The sequence below is a fragment of the Aquarana catesbeiana genome, linkage group LG03, assembly GCF_042186555.1.
Source record: "Aquarana catesbeiana isolate 2022-GZ linkage group LG03, ASM4218655v1, whole genome shotgun sequence".
Taxonomy (NCBI): domain Eukaryota; kingdom Metazoa; phylum Chordata; class Amphibia; order Anura; family Ranidae; genus Aquarana; species Aquarana catesbeiana.
In genome coordinates, this window is record NC_133326.1 from 602,557,267 (window position 1) to 602,569,874 (window position 12,608).

At 41.2% G+C, this 12,608-nt stretch overlaps 1 protein-coding gene across 6 annotated transcripts in view; it reads right to left on the minus strand.

Annotated features, from left to right (window-relative positions):
* The window catches only part of PSD4 (pleckstrin and Sec7 domain containing 4), a 138,408-nt gene that overhangs the window by 32,711 nt on the left and 93,089 nt on the right, over positions 1-12,608 (minus strand). For all 6 annotated transcript variants that reach the window (XM_073622105.1, XM_073622104.1, XM_073622109.1 and 3 more), the window contains exons 4-8: positions 9,889-10,750; positions 8,451-8,582; positions 3,488-3,568; positions 2,735-2,847; positions 2,591-2,649 (exon numbers count right to left, since the gene is read on the minus strand). In XM_073622105.1, the coding sequence (XP_073478206.1) occupies positions 2,591-2,649; positions 2,735-2,847; positions 3,488-3,568; positions 8,451-8,582; positions 9,889-10,750 (1,247 nt within the window). The remainder of the gene's footprint in view (positions 1-2,590; positions 2,650-2,734; positions 2,848-3,487; positions 3,569-8,450; positions 8,583-9,888; positions 10,751-12,608) is intronic.

A 12,608-nucleotide genomic window follows, 5' to 3' on the forward strand; every position in this document is an offset into this window, starting at 1 on the left:
ATCACAGTGCCGATAAATAGAGCGCAAGTGAACATGTGCAAAGCAGGGTGAGACTGGATTTTAAACAGTATAGGCACTTATTTTTAATGTTTTACATAAAGTGCTGTGAAAAGGTATTTGCCCCTTCCTGATTTTTTTGCATATTCAGATCATCAAATAAATGTTATTATTACACAAAGATAACCTAAGTAAATACAAAATGCAGTTTTTAAATGATAATTTAATTTATTAAGGGAAACATGTTGTCAGACGCTGCCTGGCCCTGTGTGAAAAAGGAAAAATCATGAATGAACTGTGATTAACCAAATTTTTTGGAAAGCTTAAACTTCACTTGCCACACTCAGGCCTAAATTACTGCCAGCCCTGTTGTATCAAGAAATCGCTTAAATAGAAGCAGTCTGACAAAATGAAGCACGATAAAAGATCTAAAAAAAAGCAATACATCATGCCGCGATCTAAAGAAATTCAAGAACAGATGAGAAACAAAGTAATTGACATGTCTCAGTCTGGAAAGGGTTACAAATCGATTTCTAAGGCTTTGGGACTCCAGCGAACTATGGGGAGAGCCATTATCCACAAATGGAGAAAACTTGCAACAGTGGTGAGCCTTCCCAGAAGTGGCCAAACTACCAAAATTACTCCAAGAGCACGACAACTCATTCAGGAGCTCATAAAAGAACCCAGATCATTATCTAAAGAAGTGCAGACCTCAATTGCCTCTGGTAAGGTCAGTGTTAATGATTCAAAAATAAGAAAGAGACTGGGCCAAAATGGCATCCATGGGAGAGTTCCAAGGCCAAAGCCACCGCTGACCAGAAAGAACACAAAGGCTTGTCTCACATTTGCCAAAAAACATCTTGATTATCCCCAAGACTTTTGTGCAAATATTCTGTGGACTGAAAAGACAAGAGTTAAACTTTTTGGAAGGTGTGCGTCCCGTTACATCTGGCATAAAACTAACATAGCATTTCATAAAAAGAACATCATACCAACAGTCAGACATGGTGGTGGTAGTGTGATGGTCTGGGGCTGCTTTGCATCTTCAGGACCTGGGCGACTTTCCATAATTGATGGAACCATGAATTGTACACTCTACCAGAAAATCCTGAAGGAGAATGTCCGGCCATCAGGTAGCAACTCAAGCACACTTGGGTTATGCAGCAGGACAATGATCCAACACACACCAACAAGTCCAGCTCTCAATGGCCCAGAAAAAAACAAACAAAATTAACCCCTTGGCGCTGACTCCCATCGGCCCTTTAAGGGGTTTGGAATGCTGGGCGGGGCTTGAAACCATGTGTCCGCCATGACTGGTAGTCATGGTGGTCACATGATTGGAAAACACCCGATCGCAAGCAGAGATCGGGAGCCTTTCATAAGCTGCTGGCCACAGTGCTGTGAGTGTGCTCTTGGCACAGCTCTATGGGCGCTATTGCATGCAAATATGCGGCTGCTCAGCCCAAGGCCTGGCCGCCGAGAGGCTGCATATTTGCGTGTGCCAAGGTGTTAACGTTTTGAAGTGGTCAAAGTTCGGACTTGTGGCATGACCTAGCCGTTCATGCTGGGAAACCCTCAAATGTGGCTGAATTACAATTCTGCAAAAAAAGAATGAACCAAAATTCCTCAACAGCAACGTGAAAGACTCCTTGCCAGTTATCGCAAATGCTTCATTGCAGTTGTGGTCACCAAGGGTGGCACAAATAGTTATTAGTTACAACAAATGCCTTTTTAGAGGACAATAATAATTACCTTTGTGGCAATCAAAAATGTTCAACACTATAAAGGGTGCGTTTCCCTACGCATCAAACACCACTGGTATAAAACGTAACCTTTATTAAGGATTTTTTAATAAATTGTATATAAATTAACTGTGTGTGTTTTTTACTTCAAGGGAGAGTCGGATTGAACAATCCGACTCTCCCTTGAAGTAAAACACACACACACAGTTGTTTATATACAATTTATTAAAAAATCCTTAATGGAGGTTACGTTTTGTACCAGTGGTGCTTGGTGCATAGGGAAACGCACCCTCGTTAGTGCTGAAAAACAGCCAGTTATTAGGTTTAGGGGGCAATTAATTTTTCACATAGGGCTAGCCAGGTTTGGACAGCAGGAGGGGCTGAGAGGACAGCACAGTGATCACATGACCTCTCAGGTGCCGTCAAAGGGGGATCTCGGCCCCTCCCACTGTAGCCCTTAGATTAGGGGAGGAGAGCTGTGGGAGGTCACGTGACCGCACACAGGCAATGTGAAATAAGGTATTTATTGGCATAATTTTAAACAAAACATTTACACTGGGTAGTATACCTTGGTATAACAGAGGGGCTGGCAGTAATCCTATTCTGACTTTACTAACACATTAGGAATGTGTGACATGGAATGAACTGGTGTATTAACTGGTAGGGTCACTGCTAATACAATATATTTTTCTAGTATTTGGCAGGAATAGCTAAAATTATTTGACAAGGCCAAAGCAAACGTAGTCGGTGCCAGTTAAATGGTTGCAACAAAAAAAAAGTATGTCAATCCAGTTCAACTTAACAGAAGTTCTTTAAAGTAATAATAAAAAGTAATAATAAAAAAAACTTACTTGCCCGTGCAGGTCTGAATTAAGCAGCATGAGGGCGCAGGTAAGAGTGTGAACCGAATCTGAAAGAGAACACAAGTTGTTCATTCTCAAATGATTTCAACTTTCAGCCGCTGCATACCAAATTGGGACAGATCTGTCTCTCACCAGCAGAATTGTACTCCTTGGGGTTGCAGCTATGGAAGCGTTTGGAGAAATGGTACAGCACTCGCTCTCGTTCCTGAGTCTCCCCAGTCAATACCAGCTCATGTAGAAGACTTCTGAAATGTTACAAAGAGCAATCGAAATGAAGAAGCCCCCTGTTTAGAACATTTGGAGACCCCTGATATAAGACAGAAGTCCTTGTGCTACCTTTGAATACCCCCTCCCCTTTCCCCACCAAGTATTCGTAATTCTTTCTAGAATCTAAAACCTATTAAGATATTTAAAGTGGAAGTAAACCCTTTCTGTAAACTTGTACCTACAGGTAAGCCTATAATAAGGCTTACCTGTAGGTACTATGAATATATCCTAAACCTGCACAGTTTAGGAGATATTCACACTTCATGCACTTCATGTCCCGCCTCCCTGTTGCAGTATCCTTACCTATCCAAGCTCCAGTGTCAACTGATGTTGGAACTTGGACAGGGAGGTGACACCATGGTACCCCCCCAATGACAATGTTTGTGACCGAACACTGTCACACAGGGGAGATCACATGCTCCCTTTTTACAAAATAGCCCTCTATTTATTAGCCAGGGCTAGGCAAGTGGCAAGAGAGCATGGTGGGGTAATTGTACATATTTTGGGGGGTGAGGAGGCAATTTACAGATACTGACCCATCCGAACCCCAACAGTTTTTAAGTAACTCCACCTTCCCTTTCCCCTGGATTTTATGCTATATATCATTACATCACGTACCTGAGGGCTTCATCCAGGGTCTTCCCTTTAAAGTCAAAGAGAGAAAGGTACTCTTCAGCCACCATGGCACTAAAATCATTGCTACAAAAGACGTCAAGCAAAATAAATAATGAATATAAAAAAATAACAAAAACAAACAATAGGCATGTTCAAGATCAAAATGTCTAAACTCTGATTGGGCGGGCAAAACATGATGGGGGTGTGGCCTGGATGAATCACGCTGAGGCTGCTTTTCTTTTACCTGCTAACTACTCAGACCTGGCAATGTGTGTGGCGGCTGGGCTATTTTTTTTTTATTTCTACAATGTCTAAACTCCACTCGTTACATATCCCATGGCAATCCACTGCCACTAACTGCAGGTATATAGGAAATGTGGAAATCATTCTTAAGGTGGCTGTGAACCTTCACATATACCCAGTGAAGTGACTGGCCTCATGTGATACACAGAGATGACACAAATCATCTAACATAAGCTGTACCTGTTTATCTGCAGTCTTCTTGTCTATACATCTGTTCAAAGTGCAGAATTTATAAAGCTTGTCTGAGTTGTCAGAAAAAAAAGGGGGGCAGAGAGCCGAAGTCACACTTTGCAAAGCTCAGTGAGGAGAGCTGTGGGAGGTGATTGGAGGGAAGGGACACCCCCCTTCACAGCACACAAACAGAGCTGAGATCCCTTCAATATCACCATTTTTCTATTGGTATCATAAAAACTTGTCATAAATAATTCATGCTGATAGCAGAGGAATGAAGCAGCAGACAGAAATGACACTTAGTGCTCTGGATTGAGACAAGTACGTACTATAGAGGATACGCTTTATTCATATTTCATGTCTGAGGTTTACAACCACTTTTCAACCCCCTAAAACTAAGAGTGTGGGGTTGACATGGAGATTATACTTTAGTAGTGCTGTCCTAATGTCAGGCTATAACAGTTCCATAATAGTAAGGCCTCATGCACACAGGGCGTTAAAAAAATGAGCTGCAAAGCCAGTACTGACACCAGGAAAAAGCTGCATAAAAAACCCCCCGCACTTTTAGAAGCGTTTTGCATTGGCGTTTCATTACCCTCTTCTATTTTCCACTCCCAATTCTAATTACTACAGCTTAAGAACACTTGATGTGGCTTAACGCTATATACAGCATTAACAAGTGTTTAGGCATCTTTACAGCTATAATACTGCTGCTCCAGAATGCACTGGCCCTGTTTTTTTTGCAGCACGAAAAAGCCTATGCCACTAAAAGCTCCTAAAAGCCTATGTGTGCATGGACACATAGAATAACATGGAGAGGCATTTTTAAGCTGTAAAAAGAAAAAAAAAAAACGCCTGACGCTCCTAAAAGCGACAAAGAAAATTCCCTGTATGCATGAGGCCTGCTGCCTCCCTGCTCTGGACTTATTGGGAGGAGGCCGGAGAACTGCTCTCAGAGAATATAGTAACAGCTTTGAAGACTGCTTTGCTCCTGAAAGTAAGTTGGTTTTGAATGGTATAAAGGTAAGTATAGACAGCTGGGAATTTCAATTTCTTGGTGTCTAGTGAATCACTGCAACACTGATATCTGCTACGGCTCATCGACAAATTCTATAAACAAGAGTGACTTGTTTCAACTTGGAAATAAGTTCTAGCGTTTTTTTCTGTGCGATAACCATAACCTCAAACGCTAAAGCTGGCCATAAACGCACAGAATTTTGGCCGAAACTGGTTGTTTTCTGAAAGAACGTTCGACAATCGTGCCGTTAGTGGACCCAACTTTACCAACAATTTAGACCGTGGGCCCGGCTAATGTCGATGGATCCGAAGCGAAAACTTTTACTGTATGAACTAAAATGTATATTGTAATCCAAACAATAAGAATATGCTGTCTTGTATAATTTATGTTTTTATTGTTATCCAATGGTAACGACGATCATGGAAACGATCATGTAAATGAGTTTATTCTGTTAGTTAGTGGGCAAATCGCTTTCGACCGATGAATAATAGTTCAATCTGCAAATGGCAGAAAATCTGTGCATGTATGGCCAGCATTAGTGGAGCTCTTTACCATCTCATTGAAGTCCAAAAAATGCAAATGATCAAAAACAATGCTTGAAATAAACAGCTTTACGAGCCATTGTCAGGTTGTTTCTGGCCTTTCATAGGTTTCCAACTCTGTATGCTGTGAAACCAGAATACTTTAGGAAAACCACAAGCATTGGTTTAACCACATTTTGACAGGAACCTCACTGGCTAAATATATTGTGGTTTTTTTATTATGCTTCTAATTGGGAAGTAAAGCATTAAGAAAAAGTTATTATAATAATGAAATTGTGCAGAGCTCAACACCGGCAAATGTTAGGAAATATCCGTAATCTTAAAAGATATCAACTTGGTCCTCTGTCAGTGCTCTGCGTAGAAGATGCATACATTCAGAATCCACATTTAAATAAAAAGGAAAAGTGGAGTTCCGTAGGTGACAGAAGTCAGGACACCCAATGTCCAAAACTGCTCTTTACTTACAATTTCAGTATAAAGATGACAGACTAAACATTCTGTGTTTAACACGTTATACGCTGGGCAGTCTTGTCCAATGCACTACCAGCACATATACAAGGCAATTTGCTTTGTGTTCTATTGGCTCAGTTCACATCACTGAGCTGCTGAAAAAAAAAGTAGGGCGTGCTGTATTTTTTTGGGCAAGGTGTTATTTAGTACACTGTATTTGCACCCAATGCGGTGAATAAAGATGAAGTGTTGCTTTGTGACATTTCAATACAATTAAAAAAAAAAAAAAAAAGGAAAAGGAAAATGTAAACAATGCTATGTCATTTAAGATGCATCAGCACCACCGCTCCTTTCACAGCGCACGTCTAAGGGCTTCGGTATAACGCGCCCACTGGTGTGAACAAGCCCTAAAATGTAATAATGACTTAAATAGTTATAAGTAAGGACCCTAAAACAGATACAGTCAAAACCTTTTTTTTCCCCATTTCGGATAGAGCAAGGGTTATAACCCCTGTCAGTTTTTTGCCATTCTTATCCCATTGGTGAAATTTGCCTTCATTTCCTGTCCCATAGAGAGAGGAAATCCCTGCAATCAAGGGAATCTCTTGCATCCCCTGGTCACCAGAACTAGTGTTCCCTTTGGAAGATTTCCCCTCTATTACTATCCTGGGGACAACCCAAAAATTGTGATTTTCTCTATTACAAGACAAATAGAGAGGGTGAATGCAGTCATCTGGTATTATCAACTGGATATAATCTTGCATTTTGTTGTCAGGCTTTGAATGTATGCTGTCTTCCCATAGAGAAGGATGCATTTTCTTCTTGTTCTATCTGACACCAGTCACTTAGATAAGAAGTGAGGGGAAATCTCTCTCATCACTATTTCCTGATATATGGGGGGTTCTGATGTGGCTCTGAAACATTGCTCCTTTTTAATTGATAAATGCTCATGACAAGTTGGTTGGTGTGCTGGTAAAGAGCTATTTATGTTGGACTGTATTAAGAAGGTGCCAGCTGTCATCGTCACTTCAGTACCCCTCCATCCTGAATCATTAGAGTGCATGGAGTGTGCCAGGTTCAGTGTTACATCTATTCATAGTGTTACTAAACCCAGGACCCTACATTCACTATATCTGGTCTCCCACAGTACATGGAAATACAATAGTTTTAGTAAATATAAACTACTAAATACCTTTTCTGAGCAGCAGTATATAGCCGTCTTGTGACTTCTATCAGTGTCTGGTTAAAGCTTGTAGGAGGAGTTTTCATTCTACTCTGATTATTCTGTAAGAACGCAGGACCCCTGACCCTCTATCTGGACAGTGCTGATTGGCCCTGTGCCAATCACATACACTCTCCCAAAAAAAAAAAAAAAAAACCTCTCTAGCAATACACACCAAACTGGACATGTGCAGCTTGCCCCCAAGGCTCTGTTCTATCAGCAGATGGATTGGGGTCAGTGTAAGGGGAGGATCAGAGAAGACAGGATCATACAGCCTTTTTACACAATGCAGAGGATTAACCCCTTAGGTTCCACAGTGAGTATAACAAGCATGCTTTAATGCATATACAGACCGATTTTACTGTTGTGGATTTAGTAACACTTTAAAGGGGACACACACGACAACACAAATCTCACAGATCCTTCCTCACTCTACTACCAAATAATGTGCTTTTACTGTTGTCCGTTTAGCTATTGCAGGGATTTCCTTCACTTCCTAATATGCCTGACGCTTGTCCAACTTACAGTATGTAAGGGAGATTTAAAGTGTTTGTTACTCCAACGTTTCATATTCCTGATATGTGCCTGCTGTACCATGTACTTGTATGAGAAAGTATTCTGTTCTGTTTGTATTTCTTCCTTTGTGTGAAATACCTGGTGATCCTGTCAGTAGTTATGCTTTCCTATTGTAAACTGACCACACTAGGCATGGCAACACATCCATCTCAGGGTGGTCAGTTTTCTGGCTGTGCTGGGAGAACAGTCTGCCTGTCCTCTAATGGCCAAGACATATCAGTGTATTGCCATTTCTCCTGCTGATACGTCTTCCCCCGGCTGGTTCAACCCCACCTCTTATGTAAGCGAGAACAGAAGTTATGTGATGACTTATAGAAAAAGAAGAAACATGTATTTATATGATGTAGAAGATATATACACAAGTTTTGCCTTGCATTTCTGGTTTAAATTGAATGGGTTGTTTTACAAAAACACCCCAAGAGAGGAGACATGTCCCATATGGGTCTGACCTGCTATGCATTGTTTCTCTGAACGCACCATGCCCTACTAGAGATACATATACATTGCAGGCAAAGCAGGTCATATGCAGCCTTTTGCACCTGACTACATCCCTTTAAGCGGTGCTGCATATAAATGTAAAAGCCAGTGTTTGACAACAATGCCCGGGGACACAAGTCATAGTGCTTAGAAGGATATATTAAGACAAAATGGTAGAAATGTACCTTTTGCAGACTGAATACTTACTTTTTCTGAAGATAAGGAGCAACCTGAGATCTGTCAAAGCCATCCAGGTTGAAGAGCTTCACTGCCAAACACCGAGCCGCCTCCACATCCTGAGCATTGGCCACAGCTTCCACATAAGTCACCTCCTCAGAACTGCCGAGAGAAAATCAGGAACAATGCAAAAATAACACATTTGGTTTGGGGATGTCCCACCTTTGACCATGGTTCCTCAATAATGATTCTCTTTCCTTCTCTATGTAGTTGTAAAGTTTCACTGTTTCCCACTGGTCAAAGCAGGAGAATTTAGAGCAAAATGATCACTGTTTGGCTGAATAGATTCCAGTTTCCAACTTTCAAGAACTCTGCTTCTGCTAGACACATGTGTTTTGTGTCTGTCTTCATAGCACTACCTCCTAGTGTTTTTTTAAACTCTTGCAGTATTGTAAGTAAGTGAAGTTGTCACAATATTTATAATCGCATTATGAATGATTATATTTTGCCTAAATTGTGAAGTCAATAAATTTTGTATTTTTTGGAATTAACCCTGACTAAGACCCACTGTTGCCAAAGTAGCCGCTTTTTGACCCTGGTAGCCTTACCTGGGTCTCACTCTGTATGTTCTACTAGCCACATGCCTACTGAGCTCTGTAGCCTCACAGTGATCCTATGGCGGTCTATATGGGTCTATGACAAGCCTTGACCTACTTTTATCTAGTGAGTGCATTTTTATGGTCTTTTATGCTTTTTTAATAAACCTCTACACCTAGATGGAGGCGCCCTCTTGTGTTTGTTTTTTATATGTGCATTAGGATCTCAAGAGCTAATCTGAGAGGAGCCACATCCATTTTACCTGGTGTTCCCTACTACTCTCCTAGCCCTCTTATGTGTCCCATTTAATGATGGTTGGGTTCCAGTCAGTGCACTGGTCAAAGCAAAAGAATTTGGAGCAAAACTGATTACTTTTTGGCTGAAAAGATTAGTTTCCAACTTTCAGGACACCTCAAGTCTTTTCATGCCCTAAAGTTCACACATGAGCTGGCAGAAAGGTTTGCAGCTGTAATTTTAGAGACCTCTTTATGATTCACAAAAGCAGCAGACTCAGGTGGTTATCCCTCTGCTATCTCCTCCTATCACTATGCTCCACTTCAGCACATGTGCATGCTACAGAGCTAAACTGGCATTTAGTACTTACACTATTTGAATTTAAAAAATAAATGAAATGATTACTGTTGGTGGTTGTTATATATCGGTCTGGAATTTAGGTCATAGGACCATTTCACATTAAGTCATAGAACAGTATATCTACGCCTCTGATGCTACATAGGAGCTACAGCATTAATTTATCACTTCCTCACAGAAGATAGGGTGACAAATCTTCTTGTACATGCCAATAAACATGTTGAATAATTACACTCTGCCATATCAGTTATATGTCCTACTACAATGTTACATAGCTTACCCAGAAGTCTCTAAATCTGTGGACACATCATCTAAATGCTCTATGACAATCACTGGAGTATCTTGCTGCTGTTTAGAATGTAATGCTTCACTTGCAGTCTCTGATGGTATTACTTTACTTCCATGCTCCTTGCCCTGACAACCCTGGCACACAGTATGTGTGCCTTCACCCTGGCATAAGTCAAGCAGGATCTCTTCTTTGGGGAGCTCCCGAGGTGGTGGAGCAATTTCACCCTTGTTAAGCAGGATCTCTTCTTTGGGCAGCTCCTGAGGTGGTGGAGTGCCTTCACCCTGGCAAATATCAAGCAGGATCTTTTCTCTGGGCGACTCCTGAGGTGGTGGAGTGCCTTTACCCTGGCATAGGTCAAGCAAGATCTCCTCTCTGGGCTCCTCCTGAGGTGGTGCAGTGCTTTCATTCTTGCATTGGTTAAGCAGGATCTCTTCTCTGGGCAACTCCTGAGGTGGTGGAATATGAACTTCACCTTGGAATAGGTCAAGCAGGTTCTCTTCTCTGGGCAACTCCTGAGGTGGTAGAGTGCCTTTAGCCTCCCATAAGTCAAGCAGGATCTCTTCTCTGGGCCGCTCCAGAGGTGATTGAGTGCCTTTACCCTTCCATAGGTCAAGCAGGATCCCTTCTTTGGGCTCCTCCAAAGGTGATGAAATACCTTTACCCTTGCATGGGGGAAAGAGGATCTCTTCTCTGGGCTTGTCCCTTGGTGGAGAAGTGGATTCCTGGTTACAAGAAGTTGGCGGAGCTGGAAGCTGGTGTTCAGATTCTTGATCTGGTATTAAATATTTTGTCCAATAGCTTGACTCAGAAAACAACAAACCTGCTTCTTGTACATGTGCTTCTTTGCAGGGAGCTACCAAAAGACAAAGAAGGGTCATATTAAAATGTGACTAAGGTGAATGTTCAGTACATTACAAATAATCAAATGATACTAATAAGCAAATATATTATATCTGGCTGCAATACTCCCCTAAATCTGGAGCTGTGCCATGAATAAACTTTTCTTTGCCACATGGTATTCTCACTTCTGGGTGTATTGCCACCTGGAAGACTGAGAAAATGCGGAGTTCAGGGTGTCATGGCTCAGCCCAATAAGTAGGGCACTGTGCATTAACAGTGGATTGGTGCAGCAAGAGGTGCTGTTTTCATCAGATCAGCATCACTTTCTTTCTGCATTAACCAGGACTGCCAACTACCAGAAGAAGACTGAAAAGGAAGAGGACTGTGTGTCAGCAGGTAACTGGCCAGAAGACATTATAGAAAGGTGAGTAATAGATAAATAAAACAATATACAAGCTGCAATAGCTTTGGAGGTGAAGACGTGTGGGGAGGGAAGGGGTGGCTATGGAGCCTGCAGTTAGGTTTTAACATGTACCATAACATGTACCAACACTCAATAACATGTCCCATAATAAGCCCCAAATGTCAGATAGGATCTCAAAAACTGTTCTTGCAAATTTTTAAAATGTGTGCTGTTGCACATTGTCAAGCATGCAAACAACACGTTTTCTTGACGTAATGGTTTTAGTTTCAACATAAAGAATACAAACATAATTGAAAATGACTCATGCAAAAAAAACAACAGAACAGCACACAAAAATGTGACAGAGGATTTGCCCGTTACTCTTTATATATACAGTTTTGCTCATAAGTTTACATACCCTGGCAGAATTTATGATTTCTTGGCCATTTTTCAGAGAATATGAATGATAACACAAAAGCTTTTCTTTCACTCATCGTTAGTGTTTGGCTGAAGCCATTTATTATCAAATCAACTGTGTTTACTCTCATAATCACAACAGAAAGTACCCAAATGACCCTGATCAAAAGTTTACATACCCTGGGGATTTAGGCCTGATAACATGCACACAAGTTGACACAAAGGGGTTTGAATGGCTATTAAAGGTAACCATCCTCACCTGTTATCTGTTTGCTTGTAATTAGTGTGTGTGTATAAAAGGTCAATGAGTTTCTGGACTCCTGACAGACCCTTGCATCTTTCATCCAGTGCTGCACTGATGTTTCTGGATTCTAAGTCATGGGGAAAGCAAAAGAATTGTCAAAGGATCTACGGGAAAAGGTAATTGAACTGTATAAAACAGGAAAGAGATATAAAAAGATATCCAAGGAATTGAGAATGCCAATCAGCAGTGTTCAAACTCTAATCAAGAAGTGTAAAATGAGGGGTTCTGTGGAAACCAAACCATGGTCAAGTAGATCAACTAAAATTTCAGCCACAACTGCCAGGAAAATTGTTCGGGATGCAAAGAAAAACCCACAAAAAGTTTCAGGTGAAATACAGACTCTGAAAACATGTGGTGTGGCTGTTTCAAGATGCACAATAAGGAGGCACTTGAAGAAAGATGGGCTGCATGGTCGAGTCGCCAGAAGAAAGCCAATGCTACGCAAATGCCACAAAGTATCCTGATTATAATACGCCAAACAGCACAGAGACAAGCCTCAAACCTTCCAGCACAAAGTCATTTGGAGTGATGAGACCAAAATTTAGCTTTTTGGCCACAACTATAAACACTACATTTGGATAGGAGTCAAAAGGCCTATGATGAAAGGTACACCATTCTTACTGTGAAACATGGAGGTGGATCGCTGATGTTTTGGGGATGTGTGAGCTACAAAGGCACAGGAAATTTGTCCAAAATTGATGGCAAGATGAATGCAGTATGTTATCAAAAAATACTGGCGGAACATTT